Source organism: Rhinolophus hipposideros, assembly GCF_964194185.1.
Source record: "Rhinolophus hipposideros genome assembly, chromosome: 17".
NCBI classification, from domain to species: Eukaryota; Metazoa; Chordata; class Mammalia; order Chiroptera; family Rhinolophidae; genus Rhinolophus; species Rhinolophus hipposideros.
In genome coordinates, this window is record NC_138063.1 from 3614865 (window position 1) to 3635737 (window position 20873).

Below are 20873 nucleotides of genomic sequence, written 5' to 3' on the forward strand. Positions count from 1 at the left end.
AACTGAAAGAGATTGAACTTGTTATTGGTGTAGCTGCTGGAGAAGGTGGCCTTTGGTCTGCAGGCCAGCAGGCAGGACTTATCCTGTCCCTGGGAGCAGACGGCCCCACCCACACGGTCTCAGGCACTGAGGGACTTGGCCCTGCCTACCTGTGGCCCTGGGTTTGCAGAGCAGGATGCGTGTGCTCTGCCAGCAGCCAGGCAGCTCCTGGAGAAAGGGGGAAAGGGCTCTGCTGGCGGGTCGTGGGAGAACCGAGACTTGCCAGCCATGGGACCTTGCTGGAGGGGGACCTTTCTAGTTGGAGGGACCTTGCTTGTTAGGGGCTGTTGGGTGAGGGACCTTGTTCTAGGGGGGACCTTGTTGGAGGGGGGGACCTTGTTGGAGAGGGGACCTTGTTGGAGGGGGGACCTTGTTGGAGGGGGGGACCTTGTTGGAGGAGGCACCTGGCTGGAGGGGGCACCTGGCTGGGGGGGGGACCTGGCTGGAGGGGGGGCCTTGTTGGAGGGGGGACCTTGTTGGAGGGGGGACCTTGTTGGAGGAGGCACCTGGCTGGAGGGGGCACCTGGCTGGGGGGGGGACCTGGCTGGACGGGGGGGCCTTGTTGGAGGGGGGACCTTGTTGGAGGGGGGACCTTGTTGGAGCGGGGACCTGGCTGGAGGGGGGACCTGGTTGGAGGGGGGACCTGGTTGGAGAGGGGACCTGGTTGGATGGGGGACCTTGTTGGAGGGGGGACCTTGTTGGAGAGGGGACCTTGTTGGAGGGGGGACCTTGTTGGAGGGGGGACCTTGTTTGAAGGGGGACCTGGCTGGAGGGGGGACCTGGCTGGAGTGGGGCCTTGTTGGAGAGGGGACCTTGTTGGAGGGGGGACCTTGTTGGAGGGGGGACCTTGTTGGAAGGGGGACCTGGCTGGACGGGGGGCCTTGTTGGAGGGGGGACCTTGTTGGAGGGGGGACCTTGTTGGAGCGGGGACCTGGCTGGAGGGGGGACCTGGTTGGAGGGGGGACCTGGTTGGAGAGGGGGCCTTGTTGGAGGGGGGACCTTGTTGGAGGGGGGACCTTGTTGGAGCGGGGACCTGGCTGGAGGGGGGACCTGGTTGGAGGGGGGACCTGGTTGGAGAGGGGACCTGGTTGGAGGGGGGACCTTGTTGGAGGGGGGACCTTGTTGGAGAGGGGACCTTGTTGGAGGGGGGACCTTGTTGGAGGGGGGACCTTGTTTGAGGGGGGACCTGGCTGGAGGGGGGACCTGGCTGGAGTGGGGCCTTGTTGGAGGGGGGACCTTGTTGGAGGGGGGACCTTGTTGGAGGGGGGCCTTGTTGGAGGGGGGACCTTGTTGGAGAGGGGACCTTGTTGGAGGGGGGACCTTGTTGGAGGGGGGACCTTGTTGGAAGGGGGACCTGGCTGGAGGGGGGACCTGGCTGGAGTGGGGCCTTGTTGGAGGGGGGACCTTGTTGGAGGGGGGACCTTGTTGGAGGGGGGCCTTGTTGGAGGGGGGACCTGGCTGGAGGGGGGACCTGGCTGGAGGGGGGACCTGGCTGGGGGGGGGCACCTGGCTGGGGGGGGGACCTGGCTGGAGGGGGGACCTGGCTGGGGGGGGGACCTGGCTGGAGGGGGGACCTGGCTGGAGGGGGGACCTGGCTGGGGGGGGACCTGACTGGAGGGGGGACCTGGCTGGGGGGGGCACCTGGCTGGGGGGGGGACCTGGCTGGGGGGGCACCTGGCTGGAGGGGGGAACCTGGCTGGGGGGGGGACCTGGCTGGGGGGGGGACCTGGCTGGGGGGGCACCTGGCTGGAGGGGGGACCTGGCTGGGGGGGGGACCTGGCTGGAGGGGGGACCTGGCTGGGGGGGCACCTGGCTGGAGGGGGGAACCTGGCTGGGGGGGGGCACCTGGCTGGGGGGGGACCTGGCTGGGGGGGGGACCTGGCTGGAGGGGGGACCTGGCTGGGGGGGGGACCTGGCTGGGGGGGGGACCTGGCTGGGGGGGGCACCTGGCTGGGGGGGGGACCTGGCTGGGGGGGCACCTGGCTGGAGGGGGGACCTGGCTGGGGGGGGCACCTGGCTGGAGGGGGGACCTGGCTGGGGGGGGCACCTGGCTGGGGGGGGGACCTGGCTGGAGGGGGGACCTGGCTGGGGGGGGCACCTGGCTGGAGGGGGGACCTGGCTGGGGGGGGCACCTGGCTGGGGGGGGGACCTGGCTGGAGGGGGGACCTGGCTGGGGGGGCACCTGGCTGGGGGGGCACCTGGCTGGGGGGGCACCTGGCTGGGGGGGGAAGCATGAAGCAGCACAGGGACAGGCTGGGAGCGTGCTGTCAGAGGCTTTGTCCCTGGAGGCAGGAACCCGGGATGAGGTTTACCCAGCTCGCCTGGGCTAGTCGGGCATCGGTGGAAAAAGGAGTGAAGCCTTCTTTTGTGTTGTCGCTCAGATCTCTGTCTGCAACTCATATTTTTATGTTGGGGTGAGCTGGGGGCTCCTCCTAACTTATGGGGAGAATTTTGTGGCTACAGTTGGACATCTTGGCTGTTCGGTCCCTCTGTCCTTCAGCATCTGAAGATCAGACAGGCACTGACCCCACGTAGAACACACACACCAACCAGGGAAAGGATCAAGCCGAGGGTGCCCGTCTCCCTGGTGGTCTAATAGACGAGGAGGTGGCGGGTGGCAGAGGGAGGGTGGTGACCGTGTGCAGCCCGGGGACACAGTGGGCGGGAAGCGCCGTGTGGTGCCCTGCTTCTCGGTGCCAGTGCCTAGGACGGCGGCTTAGGATCAACTGGGACAGTTCGAGAAAGCCGGATCCCTAGGCTGCATGCCTGGAAATTTCAATTCTGTGCCCTGGAATCTGCATTTAAAAATCTGTCCAGGTCATACTAATGAGCAGTCAGGTTCTTATAATCAGCGGGGACATTAACCGTTCTCAGAGTGGGAAGGGCGGTTTTCTTATTTTTTATTTTACGATGTTTTCTGTATGGGGAGTAGATGTCTGTCCATTTATGTCAATAAACACACACACATTGTGTGACATCACAGTCTTAGCAATCTTTCTAGAATGAACGCAGAGCCATTTTCATGTGTCTCTTACTGACCACGAACAAGAGCTGGAGGCATTTACTGAAGCAAAGTGCCGCGAGGGATGTTGCTGCCAACTCAGTGTCCCAAACTGTCGCTTTTTGGAGGGTTCTTACTGTATTTAAGGCTAGAACTCCGAGTACTCAGATAAGCTGATAAATTATGAATTGTTGTTTCTGTAAATATCACCTCTCCCCACCGAACTTTAAGGCCCATCGGGTGCAGGCGCTGAGCCTCTCAGTGAATTTGGGGCCACAGCTCGAGTAATATTACTCGTATGGGCCATCCCACTTCTTGGAAGTTGTCCTGTAAAAATCTGAGGTTCTGATGAAATTACCCTCATGTTTGTTTTCTTTTTCAGAGGATGAATCTTAATTGTGGAAGTTGAATTGTGTTTATAAGTCAGTCTTCGTTGAAAGGACATGTTAATAATTGAATGGGTTAACAACAGTGTTTCTGGAAAGTGAATGGGGTTCGCTAAGCCCTGCTTCTGAAGAGCGGACAGGAGCACGTGTTGCAGCCAATTACATTGCTGCCTTCTGGGGGACACCTCGGTGGGGGCGGCCTCCCTGCCGTGTGTATCGAGCCCTCAGCAGGAGCACTGGTCTCCGCGTGGGGTGACGAGGACGTGTGACTCAGGCTGGATCTGCAGCTTCATGTGGGGTTTTTATTTTCCAGCACTCTGGGAAACGCTGTTTATCCGAACATTAAATTGGCCCCATTTTCTGAACAACTCGTTTGAAAGTTCCTGTGCCTGACGATAGTCAGATTAGATAAATAAAGTGTTGTCCTCAAATTCGCCTTAGCTCGGTAACAGGATGGAACATTTGTGATTAGGAAATGAATGTGTTTGGGTTTTGGAGACTGATGCAAGCCTCTTAAACTTGACATTTGTATTTCACAAATAATCAAGGGAAACGGTCCGCAGAGTACTTGAATTCTCTGGTACGTTTTTATTCTCTTCAGGCTCCACTTGCAGTGAAGAAAGTGAGATAACATGTGTGGAAGTGGTCCAGCATACACACGTCAGGCGTGGTAACTATAAGTGGGCACGTGCGGGTTTCACGCTCTGTTCCCCTCCCCATGGCCATGTGTGGTTTTGTACCTCGTGAATGCTGCAGTCTGTACGGAATCATGTCAAACTTCCGAACTGAAAACAAAAGTTTGGTGTGAAATGGTTTTGTGGGATGAGAAGTTACTGGAAAAACTCATCCTAGGAAGAGATGTCAGCAGGGGTCTGTCTGATCATGTGTGACTGTGATGCAGGGTGTCATGCAGGGTGTCATGTGGGGTCTCAGCTCCCGCTCCCCACACAAGAACGCAGGACATGGTGAGGCCAAAAAGGAACACCCACGGAGCCATGTTTGGGGAGTCATACCGCTATAGTCTCGCTGGCGGCATCCGCCTCTCTACAATCCGCAGTCCACAATCCGCCCTTGCTAACCCCCACTTCCTGCTAACGTAGCTACAGCAGTTATGTTAATGGCCAATGGCTCACTGATTATAGCTGAAGGCCAATGAGCCACAGCTGATGGCCATCTAATCACAGCTGATGACCATTTACTACCTGAATGAGCACCTTTCCACGAGAGGGAGAGTGCCTGGAAACGGCACTCCTGGCTCTGTCCCCACAGTAACTTTGTTGGAAAGTTTGTGGAATGTCTGATCCAGGAGATGTGCTCCCAGGCCGTGCGTCTGAGAAGTGTTCCTTTTCCGCTGAGGTTCTTACTGAATGACCAAGACATGATCACCCCAGGCAGCTGAGGCCAGGGCTTCCCCTCCTGCAGTGGAGTCACCGTCTGCCCTCCCACTGGGCCATCGGCACTGGCATCCACTCTGCACCGAACAGAGAGTGGAGGCCTAAATTAGCAAATAATTACATTTATTTATGTGAATATCACCTTTCACATTAGGAAACTGGTTTTAACTTCTGCGTCAGTTTCCCCAACAGAAGTTTACATGGGCTAGGAGAGAGGCACGCTGGCTCAGCTTTGGCCCCTGAAACTGTGCTGTTGGGTGACTTCTTGTGGCCTGCCTTCAGGGAGTTGGAGGACCCGAGACTGGGTCAGAGCTGGGTTTGGATTCCAGCACTGTGGCCGGCTGGCTGGCTATGTCGGGGTAACTTGCTGAGGTCCTTTGAGTGCGTTCCTGTCCGTTACTGCAGTGGCGGGGAAGCCAGGGCTTGAGGTGTGGGGTCTGGTCCAGGTGATGTGGATTCAGTCCCGGGTCCCCTGGCTCCCGTCCACAGGCATGGGCACGTGTGGACCTCAGTTCCATTGTCTGTCCAGCGGGGACAGTAGCAGTAGCTGTCTCATGGATTTGCTGTGAGGGTTAAATGAATGGCTGTGTACAAAGCACAGAATCAGCGCTTAGCACAGGTGCTCAGAAATGTTAACTGTCATTGGGAGCTGTTAACGATCTGTTTTTTAACTGTGCAAGCTGTACATGCACATGGCTGAAAAATTAAAACAGAGCAAAAAGAATGAACAATTTAGTCACACGCTATTGATAGTTCTCTCTCTGTGTGTGTGTGTGTGTATATATATATATATATATATATATATATATATATATTATCATCTCCTTTCGGACCTTTTAAAACCATGAATGTATTCAAAATAACAAGATAGGAATCACACCACACCTTTCTTGTTGTTTTTCTATAATAGACCTGCTATTCAATTATTGGTATAGACGGCAGTGGTTTGGATGGTCACTCACCTTAACTTGACACTGGGAAACAAGCTTTTCCTTTTAGTTAGTGTTTGTGGGGCTGGCGAATCTGCAGCACTTACCTCAGACTGCACTTCACCTGGACACGGGAAGAACTGTAAATGTTGTCTGAATATTCCTAGAATTAGACTGTTTACAAATTCTTGTGCACCTCCAAACTAATATATTGCAACTACAGGTCCGTGACAATGTCTCTTAGACAGTTTACTCGTTTTCTCTTTCCCTCCAGTTTTATTTGGATCAGAATCTACTCAACTGCCTTTTCACCTAAAAGATCTAGTTGGAAAGTTAATTCAGTAGCGAAGACAGCCGTGTCTGCGAACTTACTGTCAGTTGAGGATAAAGAAGCTGGATATTGGAAGAAAGAATATATCACAAAACAAATAGCCTCTGTAAAAGCAGCACTAGCTCAGCTTATGAAACCTGTTAGCCCTTACACTGGCCTTCCGGTGAAAACCAAAGAGGCCATCAGGTACGCGCGTCTTCTTTACCAGTGGGCATAGCGATTACTCGAGAGTTACGCATTTCAGTAGCGCTCACCTTAAAATGAAGGGGGGCATAAGCTCAGACAACTGTGTAGATAGGACATATATCGCTTTATACCGAGAGGGGCTGTTTCCAGATACTTGTGTGTTTCTGGGCTTCTGTAAGATGTGTACTACTTTCCTATTCCATACAAATGATCTAAAGTTTTTATGAAAAGCAGAAATAACCTAGTAATGTGCTCTAGTAAGGAAAGAGCACTCCAGGCATTTCTCCGTCTGGGCAGAGCCTTTGTCTTATTTCCCCGTGCATTGCCAGTGCCGAGAGCCTGGTAGATGTTCAGTGAGGGTGTGTTAGGTACGGAAAAAAGGTCCAAAGAGAAAACTGTTGGTGAAATGAAACCTTATGTTGGCCCTGTTCTCAGAACTCTGGCGTTGGTTTTAGGGAACTAGATGCTTTAGAGATGGTATATGAAGTAGACTTGAGCTTTTTTTTTCTTTCCTTTTTTCTTTTTCAACGAGGCAAACATTTTTAGCTTGCTTTTCTTTCTCCAGAATATCTGGTCTAGGTTGGGTAATTATATTGAAAGAAAAGAGTGGAAGAGAATATGTCATGGAACACGTTGAGCTTTCTGTAAATGATTCATCCGTGACGATTGTGTGGTATGGCAAAAATTGGCCACGTCTAGCCACATTGTCAACCTTAAATCTGTGTGGTGTGACACCAGTTTTTATGGACCGGTCCAAAATCCCCACCAAAAATGGGTAAGTACTAATTCAGCAGAACTTTGGGGTGAGAACATCTTATGTGTAAATACTAGTTGTATTACTTTGTAATTTAAAAATACCACCAGTGCTTTTTAATTGGAGGGCATGTTAGTGACTTCTCTTTCTTCTGGGTCACTGTAGAACAGGAAAAGAATGGGTTCATCATGTTAGGTCTCAGTTTACGTTCCTCATATCTTGGCGATCAGTAACAGTTAGGCGTGATATTCCAGTTAACAAAATTTCCTAGGTGATTGATGGCTAACCTTTTGAGGTCTTTAGCTTTAACCATTGTAACACAAACATATATAAATCTATCCATTATATTTTCCTTCTTTAGTAAATGGCATAATAACCATAGTATAAACATTTGATCATAAAGCCATAATTACCAGTAATTTTTGTGTACTTTAGTGTTGTGTGCTTTTCTAGCTCTGTGGCCTTCTGCAGGTAACTTACTCATTCTGTGCCACCATTCTCTCATCTGTAACAAGGTGGGGGGGTGACACTGGCGCATTTAGCAGGCATGGCTGCTGTGAAGATCATAGGCTTTCTCTGTCAGAGGCATGGATCAGATACGTGCGATTACATTGCTGGTGCTTCCTGAGTACTTATTACTCTGTCTGCGGTGGCTTTGCTCTGAGCCCATACTCATCACAGGGCTTGCGTCTTGCTCACTCTTCTCACCATTAGTCGTTTTCTCCTAACAGCTGGTCTATGGCATGTGTAGCATCCGGAGCTTGCAAAGTTCATAGCTGCAGTCTCCAGTGTTGGTTTCCTGCCCTCTACCTGTGGACCACCTCCTTCACAGTCTCAGTGTCCTTTGCCCCTAAGGTGCCATTTGCATTGTGTGCTGCAGTTCCCCCTCACCACGCCATCCCCGCCCAGGTTTCTGTGGAAGGTGTTGAGAGAGCTCACATCCTGGCCTGCTGTCTCCAGGCAGGGAGGGGTGCCATTCTTTCATGGTTTCCCTGGGTACAGACACATGTTGCAACTTCATGCCTGGACCTTGTTTTTGGTTCCTCTCCCTGCTGCAGGCTCTGGGAGGAGCCTTTCACTGAGCCCTAATCTAGTGCTGGTGCTGGGAATACACGCACTGAGCTTCTCTGTGCTGTGAAATCCAGCTTTTATTGCTTTCTGAAAATATCCTTCCTGCCCTGATGACAAGCATGTGAATCATTTCCCCTGAGTATATCACTGAAGCTATTTTGCTAACAGTTACTTTTTAAAATGGTGCCTTTATTTGGATAAATCTCTGAAATTTCCTAATGCAGCACTCAGGTTTTGTGCGCCACCGTGAGATTATGTTTGGAGGGTGAGTTTTCTGGACAGGATGTTACTTGCATATCATGAAATACTGTTTACAGAAGTAGGACACAACTATTAGCATGGATGAAAATGATCATGAAAGCCTCATTTAAATGGAAGGTGTGGAACTGTAAAGTTCTGTTAAAGATTCTATGGTCCTGAAAATTGTCATCCAGGCTGGGAATACGACCTATGGCACAGTCACAGAAATGCTAGAATTCACTGGGAAAATTCAGTGAATGTAACTTATTTCCATTAAAACTCAGTGGACTTCAGCCAGCATTTGATCCACTGGGGAGCGAACACTGACAGCGTTTTTCAGGAATCTGTTTTGCTGGCACTCTGGTTGCAGGTTTGTAAGCGGATACTGTCATCTTGCAGAAATACAACCCTTGTGAGTATCTGGGTGACAGCAAAGCTGAGGCTTTGTCTTTTTTGTTTGTTTCCTCCAAGGAGGACTTTTTTCCAAGAACATGAAAGCTGTATTTATGTAATTTGCAATTTGAATTTCCCTGTAATTTATACCTTTCTAGGCAGACTCATTAAATTGTTTTCATTGCCTCAGTGCTCCCCATTCTGCTTATGTTGTCATTCCCCAAATTCTTGAGAAGTGTTGGATAAATGTCACCTTCCCTTCCGTGTCATTAACCTGTGGGGCAAGGCAGATGGGGCTCACCGACCACCTCTCCTAACCACCGGGAAGGTTCTCAGCACAGGAGTTCTCTGGACTGAACGAGGGGCCTGGCCTGGTTCTGGTACTCACAGCCCCCTTCACTTGGAAACAGTGCCACAGGGACGTTATCCTGCTGGGTGAACTTGTGAATCCCTGTCCCCTGCTGGCTTGTTCTTCAGGGTTGGAGGCGACTCCTGAATGCGAGGGGCCAGCCCCGTAGGGAGTTTGGCCTCGCTGAGCTATGTTAAAGGACCACTGAGTTGTACTCTCCCTGTAGTTTCCTGAACTTTCTCTAGGTTCCTGGGTTGACAGCCGTCTGTGTACGATTGCAGTGCTTCTAGAGTACTTCACTCTACTGGTTTTAAGTCCTAAGAGTAGCGGAGTTGAGTTGTGTTTGTACACAGTGGAGTTACTGACTGTTAGCACCGGTTCTGATAGAGGTCCCAGGGTGTCTCCTCAGGAATACACTCATGGCTGTGGTTTAAATTTATTCTCTCAGTTACCGCTTTCGCTATCTGAGTGATACGAGGATAGCTCTAGAAGGTGCCCTAACTTTCAGGTCGCCTTCTGACGCCACCTGCTCTTTTGTCATTGAAAGTGTTTCACCTTGGCTGATGCGTCACTTCACTGGATCAGAACCACGGGGAGAACGTACTGTACACTGTAGCACTGTGCTCGGATCTGAGGGGAAGAGAATAGCGGGCGGTTCTTCAGCGTACTTCTGCCTGGGCCACGGAGTAAACAGTAGGAGGGAGGAGAAAGAAGGAAGACAGGCTTGGGCGAGAATGGGGATGTGCGCATTTGGCCCTTCATTTATGTCCGTGTGTGTGTGTGTGCCTTGCTCCTCAGTGTGCCCCTTCGTAGCCACGCGCACGGTACTGGCACGCTCTTCCAGAGTATTTTTAGGTCCATTCAGTAGAATCGACAATGCCGCAGATGCCAGTGCTCACGTCTCTCTTTCCTTTCTTTGGCACGCATGTTCAAAGACCTAGATGGCACTCTCTAATTGCAAAGTACAGTCTGAGTCATTTCCCTGAATCCACCATGATTGGCTGTGACAGACTCATTCGGATCTTCCATCTAAACCCAGGCCTCCTGGTGGGGCTGTGGAAGGTAAGACTCGAGCCCCTGCGTGGACGGTGGCATTTCCTCACTCACAACCCCACACTGACTCACCTCTGGGCACCACATCAAGGGACAGTCCTTTAAGACCTTTCGCCGAGTGCACTCCATCTTGCCACCTTACCAACTTCATTTTCCTAGCTGAACGAGAGGCTTCTCTGCCACTCTGCCATCACAAGCGACAGCCTGTTCTGCCCGGATGATTTTGCTCATGTATTCCTTGAATTATAGGCCTCTTCCCTTCTCCTCCGGTCAATCCATGCTCCTTTCTTTGCTCTTTCCATGTCCTTTCTCTGCCAAAGTCTGTCTGTTTAAGCCAGGAGTGTCTCCCACCTGTTCCTGGTCCTGTAGATGGGGCACCGAGTGCCATCTGCCCTTCAGGGTAAAGTGGCTGAAGATTTCGCCTTTCCCACCACATGAGGGTCAGGCTGCAGGCCAGCTCCCTCCTCTGGGTTCTTTTCTGGACGGTCCCTTCAGTGAGGAGCACAGTGTGATGTCCTGTGTACACCACAGGTTCCTCTGTGCCTTGGGCCCGCGGACATTTGAAGATAGCAGTCCACAAATGGGATTCTGGCGACAGCAGTGTGTTTCTATATACAAGGACTAGAGCCAGGACCTACACATCATTCGTCTCCCGCCCCTGTCTCTTCACAGCCCAGCACGGCCGTCGGTCTCTTCCTCCTCTCTGTGTGAGGGGACCAGTGGGCCAGGTGACAGTTTCCCTGCCCTGTGTTTCTCCACTTGAATCCATCCATCTCTGTCGGCCTGCATAGCTACAAGGGCTCTGGCTGACCCACTGGCCTCTGTCTGGCCCCTGGGAGCGGCCCCTTCAGATGGGGCCTGCTGGGTTACCTCCCCCAGGCTGCGTCAGCTGTGCCTTTGGGGAGAGGCGGCTGTCAGGGCCCCTACAGTCACATTTTCCTGTCTGTCCCCTGACGGACAAGTGAAGAAGACTTGGAATCTGGTCATCCCTACTGGGTTTGCCAGCTCCAACAGGTACTTCTGAGGGAGGGACGCTGTGCCACGAATGTTAAGCATTTGTGGAATTAATCTTGTGTCTGTGAAGCTCTTAGCAGAATTATCCTCATCTCTGAGAAGAGTCTGCAACAGCTCGGAACTGCCAAGATGCAGTTTCAGAGTCACCGTGTGTCCCACCCTGGGGCTTTTGGTCTTTCCCGATACTAGGGAGTCAGTCCCTCCGCACTGCGCGCTCTGTGCTTGCGGGTGGCCGTGGGCTGCTGTCACGTGACGGACGCGTCTCCTTAGGAACCCATAGTGCGTGGGCCTGGTTGTAAGGCCTGGGTGGTGTGTCCCGAGAACGCGCTGCCGTCTGCACGACGACCTTGTGAAAGGCTCAACTGTGTCCTTTGAAAACCGTATTCTTTCTAATTGACTTTCAGAGGGAGGAAGAGCTGGCCTTTGTTACTGCGAATCTGCACCTCCACCACCTTGCGGAGAGGAGCACGTTAGGCTCGGAGGCTCTGTATGTATCCGTGCGCCGCGCGTCTGCCTTGAAGTCGGTACCAGCGGTTGGAACCCACACGTCTCCCCGCGACAGGGGCGGCAGAGACGCTGGTTCCAGGCAGCAGGCACAGCCAGCAGCTGCACGTGCTTAGCGTTTGCGGACACGGGTGGTGACGCTTGAGCACACAGCTGCTTTCCCGGTTCTGGGGCCCGGACCATGTTGTTCCCAGGGCCGGGTCCCCGTTTCTGCAGAAGGCCCTTGTGAGGCGCCAAGGTGGGGCCCTCTTCGGGGGCTCGCAGACCCGTGGCCTGGGGGCTCGGGCAGGAGGCTTTGCTTGGTCTGTCCAGTGTGTGTCTTCTAAGGACTTGGAAGGTCTCCAGGTGGGGACAGGTTGTCCACCTTCCTGCAGCTCTCGTACTCTATAAACAGTACCCGAAACGCTCCTGAGGGCCTGTGACTTTGTTACCGTGTTAGTAGGTAACAGTAAGGTTTCCCTGATTGAACAAGTCTCTGTTCATCGGGCTCTGACCACTCCGTCCAGACCCCGCACCCGTAGGGCTGCTGGAGGTGCGTTTTCCTTTCGGGCATCCGTGTCCCCCGAGGAGCAGGGTGGCCTTTGCAGAGCTGCTGTCCCGGGCAGGTCTCAGAAGCGTGCACCGCGGTGGTCTGGTGGATACTTACCGGACTCCTGTCTTTGCCTGTCTTTATAGAAGTTGCTAGAAGGAACACGGAGCAGTGAGCTGATGGTATTGCAGATTACTGGGGATACTGCAGAGGCTTGATAGGGGCTGGTGCTGTGAATGGATGTGAATTTTTTAAAGAGTATTTTCAGTTCAAGCCCTTTATCTCTGGTGTTGACAAATTTGTGTGTATGTTCTGTTTTGCCTTTTAGCCCCTACGAGCTGCCTCCTCATACCCCCCGTTTGGATGACACCCCAGAGTATGGACTGCATGACTACCAACTGCATGTTGATATGCACAGCGGTGGAATTTCCTACCTGTGTAGTACATTTCGCAATCTCTTTACCAAGAAAGGTGACACTTAACTGAGTTTTTGTTTTAGCACGAAATTAAAAGGCTGGTGGGGACAGGGCACCAGTTTTTACATGGGAGTTAAGAATTGTCCTCCTAGCTGGTCACTTATCGTCCATTGGCACTGTACCCTTCCAGACCCCTGTGCACTCTGGGACTTGTGAATCCCTCAGTCAGGTCTAAGCTCCTCAGCTCTGGCTGTCGCCTTCATCACCCACCATCTCTCTGCCTCCGGATATTCTCCACTCACCCATACTGATGCTTTCCTTATTGTTGTGCCCCACCATGCCCCCTCCCCCAATGTCTTCCCTTCTCTCTCCTGGGAATTTGGTGACTTTGGCAACAGGGCCGGTGCAGCACCTGTCTGTTCTGGATAAGAACGCACAGCCCAGCCCTCGACATTCCACAGCAGTGTTTATGGTCACCAGAGCTGACTGAGGCAGGGACTGGAGGGGCTACAGCCAAGGGAAAGAACGCCCCTCTCTGCTTTGTCTGATTCTTTGCTCTTGGCATCATTTCTCTGTATCCTGTAGACTTGAGGTTTGGTGTAAAAACTTGCATAGATTCGAGTTTAAGTTCAGGGATTTTTCAGCCTGCTCCTTTTATTATGAATTTTCCCATGAATGTTGACCAGATGGTTTACCAGTTGATGGGTTTACCTGTGTCCGTTGTTACTAGCGATTGGAAAATGGTGATTCCCTGGTTCTGTCATTCCTTCTACATCTAATAGCTAGGCTTCTTCTATAAAGGAGCATTTTCTTTTAACTATTTAGTTACCACGAAGTATAATTAGTACAGGAAAGGTCAGGTATATGCCTGATTCGTTCTCTTCATTAATTTCCAGAGTAGTGAGTTGATGCTCTAGCAGTGGGGTGTTATTATGAAATCATGGGTTAAAGAACATAGTCGATGCATTTTAGTTTATTTGCAGTCATTCTGTACATTGCTGTTGTGATGTTCAAAGTATCCTGTCATGGGTCGGTCATCTGTTCCTGTGACTTGACAGGACTCTAGTCGTCTTTGGTGGTTTGCCTGCCTTTTAGCGTGACAAAGTAGCTGGGGCTCATCTTGTCTGTTTCCTGTCTAGACCTGGGATTGGCCATTTTCCCTCGGAGCTCCGGTTCCTTTCAGTTCTTACTACACGATGCTGTTCAGGGACCACAATCTGCATCTTCGAGATGCACGTTACTTAGGTTTTCATTCCTTTTAGAGTTTTCGGTAGACAGAGCTAAGAAGTTTGTAGGTTTTATAATGTGAAGAAATAAATCATGCATTTGTTTAAAGATCTTAGGGATTTTAATTTACTTCTTTGACTATATATTTGTATTTTTTCCCTTAGATTAAACGTGTTTGTTCTAAACAACATCACAATATATAATAATTTCAAAATAACAAAAGCAATATCGTTATCAGTAATGGATTTATTGAATACGCTCTTAATTAAGAATTTCCTCGTGGTTCTTTCTCTGTGTAGGCTATGTCATCCTAGAGATATAAGACTAAGTTACCTAAAATAACCTTTCTCTGTGTGGTTGTGTACCACTTTGATATACAACTTGTTTGTTTCAGTTGATTTTTTATTTTTCAGGATTGCTTTGGCTTTTTTTTTTTTTGTATATTAAATTACCACAATTACATAGTTCCAAAGTTGAAAGTATAAAACAAGGTAGTTTACAGAGGTTTACTTCTCTCCTTGTCCCTTGACCCCTATTCTTTCCCTCCTCCCAGAGGTGACCCTTCTATCATGAGTATTTGGGTTATTCTTTAAATGTTTCTTTTTGAATATAAAATGCTGTACATCAACATATTCACGTTCCCCCCAGCTTTTTAATGAGGCTCACCTACTCACTTATAAGTTCCTTGCTTTTCCCCAGTTAATAATCTATTCTGAAGATTATTCTTTACAATGAGATAGATACCTTTCTCTTTCTAACAGGTATTCTGAAAATAAAATAAGTAAAATAAAATAAACACACAGCTATGTAGGTAGTTTGTTAATGGTTTCTCTCAGTGCTTTCCAACCTTTGCTGTTAGAGGTAGTGGCACAATGACTAGCTCTGTTCAGAGCTCGCTTCATAGTTTGCCAGCTTGCCTGCGGATGATTGTCTTAGACATAGGGTGTGCCATCACTGGTCATCTGCTAGGTCTAGAGATGAATGCATATGTAATCTTGAAAGACACGAGCAAATTCCCCTGGATGAGGTTGAATCGTTTTGTATTTCCAGTTAATGGGGGTGTTAGGTTAATAAAATGTTTTATTCTGAAGTATGTTTGTTCTAGGTTTTTGTTCTGTGTTCTTACAAGTTAAGGACATTTCTTTCTATTCGTAGATAAGTTGGATGTTTTTTAAAAAGAATTCACAAATAGTTGTTAAATGTTATCAAATATTTTGGGCAACTATTGATCTGCATAATTTTTTTCTTTTACACTATTAATGTAGTGAATTTTATTAAAATATCTTGTAATATCCTAGCATCCCTAAGACAAGCTCCTCGTGTCGTGTGTGCTGACTTTTAAGCTACTGGTTTCAGTTCTTTGGTATTTAGTGTTTTTTCATTTACACTCACAGATTAGAACATCTATAGTTTTAATTTTCTTTTATCTGTTTCTGATCCAGTTGCAATCAGGTTTTATACTTTCCACTGAATCACTTTTAGTATTTATTTATATGATTTCCTAGAAAATCATTTGTTTTTTTTTGGGTTCCTTTTGATCATTTTTATAGCTGTTTGAATTGACTGCTTAGATTGTTTAATTTTCAAGTTTTCTAGTTTTCTTTCGGTGCTCTTTTTGCTGTGCCCAGAATCTAGGACTCTCAGAATTAGGAAGGAACTGGAAGGTCATCTAGAGAGTGACCCCCCTGGGCTTGAATTCACTGTGCAGCTTCTGGTCAGGGCCCTGCTCTGGGAGCAGCCCACCCCACTTTAGGTGTGAAGACATAGGATTCTGCCTTTTCTTAGTTTCTCTGGACTTTGACCCATTTACCCTTTTTTCTGTTATTTACATGAGAAAACTCATGCCTCTTCCCTGTGTGTGCTGTTGGGTGTGCTCCTAATGTACCCCAGTCTATACCCAGGATACAAGCGCCTGTGCCCTCTGTTCTAGGGGTAGCCGAGAACTGAGTCTCCCCTCTTGGTGGCTCCAACCTCCTGTCCTCAGCTGCCCCCTCACTGCCAGCCTTTCTTGTCAGATGTGATCTGCAGTCTCCTGAGAGCCTGTCTTTCTGTTCTCCAGGGGTTAGGTCTAGGTGTGTCTTATGTGGCATCTAGAACTTCAGAGGCGAGGACTCAGCCTCTCCGAGTTCTCAGCAAATACAACCTAAGGTTGACATAGCTCTGTGTGCCTTCCTGCTACCCAAGCGGTACCCTTCATAGTGAGGAAGATACAAGTGGGGGAGCACTGTGGGCACGCACAGGTTCTTGCCGAGCGGCTGATACTCATATGAATATTGCACTTACCCTACATAGTCGCAGGCCTGGGAGTTGGGTCCTGCTGTTTCTCCCATGCTGTTACTGACGAAGTGGCTGAAGCTGACAGCGGCGCTCAGCTCTCCAATTCCGTGCCCTCACACATGGCGGCTGCCTCAGAGCTGAGAGCCAACCACTCGGCCGCACCGTCTCCTGTGTGTTTGTACTTTTCAGTGTATGTGACTCTCTCTTTAACATGTTGGCATCGGAAGTGTAGTCACACGGGGCCTTGTCAGCTGGCTTCTGAAGCAGCTTTAAGCCAATTTTCTGCTAATGCTGATAAACCCCCATGGAGATCAGATGGTTGTTACAATGTGCAAGAGGCTAAGTAAAATGAAGGATGATGGGAAACTGAGATGGGGGATAATTCACCTTTCATCAGTTGTTTTCACAGCAAGAAAACAAATTTTCACCATAAGAAGACTTTACAAGACTCAGATGCTTTTCCTCTGCATGTGGTTCTTTGATTTGGAACCAGCAGAGGGTGCTGTTGCCATCAGAGTCATTCTCACATTCTAACCAAGTACAGCCACGAATGTCCTCTACGGTTTTTGAGAAACTCTCTTGTGGTACCATGCCGCATATTTAGTAAATTCCAGCTATGTCATTGCAGTTGGGCACGACAGCACTCTGCGCCTATTTTTAAAGAACACTTGCTCTCTATCAAGGATAAACTGTTTCATCGTCTTGTCTCTAGAATTGAGTGGCTCTATCTGCTGTCATCAGTGAGAAGTGAGACCTTGGCCTGACTCTAAGAAGGCCGTCTGTAGGGAGTGGCAGGAAGTAAAGGGGACGAGGCCGACTTGTTTATGTGGTTTGTTCACTAACAGACAGGGACATGGTGCCTGCCCTCCACGGGATGGGTACAGGGAAGCCTGCTGAGCCACCTCACAGGCACATGGGATTCCTGGAGGCTTCTGAGGAAGGGCAGCCCAAGGAGAGCTGAGGGTGCCCGAAGTTTGCGCGGATCAAGGGGAAGTGGTCCAGGCGAGGTACTGGGGTCAGGTAGCGCAGAAAGGACACAGCTCTCAATATGACATAATTTATAAACAGCCCGAATTTGGTCATTTCGAGGGGCCATTCCCATCATTCCATCTTTAAATAAGAATTCTGAGGATGTACCAGTTTAGTCCACAGATTCCTTGTAGTTCTATTAAAAAATCCCAATGGAAATTTATCATGAAACTTAACGAAGGTGAGCCTAAACTCCATTTAGAAAAATATACATATGCATATGGAATGGCTGATCAATTTTTGTTTTAAAAATTTCATTATGAGATGGAATAATATTTTCTGTGTGATGTGTATATAGGCCCCAGAAAAACATACAAAACCCCATGTAGCCACCACAGGGTTTAAAACATAGATCATTACTGATAACTTTGAAGTCACCTGTGTGTCCCTTCCTGCTCTCAGGTACCTTTCTTCCTGCCAGTTCTGTACATTGTATCACTACTGTTCTGTATATCATGTTAATTGTTCCCTTGCTTTTCTCTTTTTTAATTAAACTTCTTTGGATTGTGAAATGACAGAGAAATGCATGAAACAAATCATCATAAAGCAAACACCTGTGTGATCCCCTTCAGGTCTTGATTAAATTTTGAAAAGGAATAGTAAGAGGGGAGTGGCCTTATGAAATGTGAAAGACTCTATAAACTACAGTAACCAGGAAACAGTATGGCATCACTGAAGTAATAGATTCCCAGATGGATGGAGCGAAATACCTGTATACGTCTTTTGTGGTTCCAGATTCTTCTGTCAAATTATTCTGATAAACACTGGACTCACAGCAAAGCAATTAGGAGCTATTTCAGTTAATTGTACCACGATAATCTGTATATCTGAGTACATCATCATTTAGAGGATCTGTATATATTTTTAGAGTGTTGGGATAGAACGCATTGTATAGAATAAGCTACTTAAGGTTAACTAAAAGATCTGTAGACTCAACTATGCAGGGACCACAAATAATCGAAGGATTTGAGCCACGTTTACATTTAGACAGAACTCTCCCGGAGGAGCATTCGGAGTTAGTGCCGGCCAGCTGATGCTCTCTGCCTCACGGTCAGAATATTTTCTCGGAACAAAATACCCCTTTGTTCTATTTTCTTAACTCTGTCTCGTATTCTTTGCTAACAGACAGGGACGTGGTGCCTGCCCTCCCAAGGTCTTTGGGTTTTTAAAAAAATAAAATACATATTACTAAAGTCAAACCAGGAGACCCAGGTTAACTGTTGGTGCGTGGGGTGAGATTCCTGAGTCACGGGCAGGTTGTACCCGAGCTGCCTGATGGGAGACACTCAAGGGTGTCTAGCTCCCGGCAGTGCTGTCCTGGTCCACGCAGGGCCACAGCTGAGGCTCTTGGCTTCGGATTGCAGCCCTGATCTGGGGGCTCGGTTCCATGCGTGGTGACATCCACACTGCCCTTCCAGGTCCGAGCAGGTCTGCTGTGGCATGTCGGGAGAAGCCTCGGTCCTCATTTCCTAACAGATTGTCCTACTAGAGCCCCTACATTATTCCCCCTCAGCCAGCCACTGGTCAGGGGACAGGACTGTCTGCCTCTGAGCCTCCCTGCTAGTCACTTAAGAGGATCTGTGGCTTTTCTTCTCTCCTTGAAGGTTCCTTTGACTTGCTCCTTGGACGTTTGATGGACTCCTCCCCTAAGAACTGGAGAGTTTTCTCTCCTTGTATTTGTACGTATTCTGCCACTTTGACAAGTCATGGCTGCATTAAGGACTTTGGGAAAGGGCTCCTAATGATCTGTTTTCAAAAAAGTTGTGATGCCTGAACCTGTGCATATTTGCTACCTGTTTCTTAGTGCGTTGCCACTATAATTAAGCTGAAAGGAAGGTTAGGTGAAGACATATTTTGTCATCTGAATTGGATTTATGAGAAGTAAGACGGAGGGGAGGATAAACAGACAAGGAAATACTGAACGAGTAATTTGCAAATGAAAACTTGAAGTAAGCTTATAAAAGTGTCTTGCGGGTTTTCTGTTCTTTTGGAAATGTGGATGGACTGTTGGCCTTGGGTCCCCAAGACCAGCCCTGAACCCCAGCTCAGTGAACCGCTGGAGAATCATAGGACTCAGAATAGAGTTGGCTGAGATTCCTGACGGTGAGAGGGGGCAGAGCGGGGTTGGCAAAGCGACAGGTGCATGAGGTGATTTCCGAGGAAATCAAGCACAAGCTCTAAGAGCCCTGTCCCAGGGGAGTCACACAGGATGTGCTTATTGCTCCCGGAATGAGTTGTAAGAACACGTGTGAAAAGTTATGTACCTGCGAAGCTCGTCAGGGACTCGGGGCCCAGGGATTTTCCTGGGGGCTGGTCATACTGGTGCCCTCTGCCTGGTACTATCCAGAGTGCAGACTCCCGGAAGGAAGATGATTATAGACGACCTGTTGGCACCGAGCGTGGAGGCGCCCTCATCAGGTAGGAGTGGGTCCACGTCCCCAGATGCTGGCAGGGGCCACGCTTGCAAGCAGGCCGTCCTGAGAACAGACAGCCCCGGCCTGCTGTGGTAACTGCTGTCTGCACAGAGCGTCCACGAATACTTGGCTGAGAGAATGGGGCAGCCTCTGAGGAAGCAGACCCGAAGTAGTCTGGTTGTGTCCTAGAAGTGTAAACAGAACTTGCAAAAGGGCGTGATCAGTGATGTAATGGAGGAAGGAGTGCACATTTTTTGATCTTTGCATCAAACTAATTATTACCAATTTCAGAAGCTGAAGGAGAAAGGTTTTGCATAGTACACCGTGTTGTAGTCTTCTTATCAGGACTGAGAGGGGGAACAGGGAAGCATAAAGAAGGGTGTTTTTACGTCACAGAGTGTGCTGCTTCTGCCATTTGACTTTTCATTGGTGGTGTTATAAAAATGCATTTAGAAACTAACATCTTGTTCTTATTCTGTGGTTTGAAATTCTGAATGTATAGAAGTTTATACAGAGGCAAATAAAAATCACCCAGGGACAATGATTGTTTATAATTTTGTTCCATTTTTAGATTATATCTGTGGACCTTATTATGGGAATAGTGTCTGCTTTCCCCCCGTATAATTAATTACATTGTGAGCATTTTCCCATGTCAGTGAGTGGTCTCTGAAAATTTGATTTTGAAAAGTTGTGTGACATTCCATTGTTTGGTTTGATCATGATTTATTGACCCATTCTCTTAATGATGGGCATTTAGGTCTCCATTTTTCATGACTGTAGCACTATTAACATGAGCATTACTTTGAAAAATCTTTGATGGTGGGAGAGGTGAAAGTGACATCTATTTTAAATTTGCATATGTCTTTGAAAGTTAGGTTGACTGTTTAAAAACCCATTGATGATGGGTTCATGGTTATTATACGGCCATCAGATGGGCTGTTTAAGAGGCATCTTCCTAGGACCCAGCTTCAGTACCACCTCTCACAGGTGTGTGACCCTGGGCAGCCAGGGTCCTCACTCGCAGAGTGCAGTAACATCACCTACCTTACAAGGTCCCCGAGGACTAAAGTGGGGCAGTAAGGAGTGTCTCCAGGACGCTGGGCATGTGTTGCTGCTCTTGTCATTATTTTTACAATTCTTTTCTAACTAAATTTCTAAATGTTTCTGTTTGATGGATTCCATTGTTTTAAATGCTTACAGCATTTTTACGACTTATATTTTTGACAAATATTTCCTCCATTTTGTCTTTTGCCTTTTAACTTGTATACGAGTATGTTGTTTCGGATCACTTGAAGGTGTTTTTAATTGTATGTAAACCCGTGCTGCCTTTTGATTCA

General features: G+C 48.9%; 1 protein-coding gene across 6 annotated transcripts in view; it reads left to right on the top strand.

Annotated features, from left to right (window-relative positions):
* Window positions 1-20873, top strand: part of FBXO15 (F-box protein 15) — a 93840-nt gene that overhangs the window by 58720 nt on the left and 14247 nt on the right. For 5 of the 6 annotated variants that reach the window (XM_081078968.1, XM_081078969.1, XM_081078973.1 and 2 more), the window contains 5 exons: window positions 6024-6266; window positions 6832-7041; window positions 10009-10135; window positions 11545-11627; window positions 12502-12644. In XM_081078968.1, coding sequence (XP_080935094.1) covers window positions 6024-6266; window positions 6832-7041; window positions 10009-10135; window positions 11545-11627; window positions 12502-12644 — 806 coding nt within the window. The remainder of the gene's footprint in view (window positions 1-6023; window positions 6267-6831; window positions 7042-10008; window positions 10136-11544; window positions 11628-12501; window positions 12645-20873) is intronic. The other variant, XM_081078971.1, reaches the window with a different exon arrangement.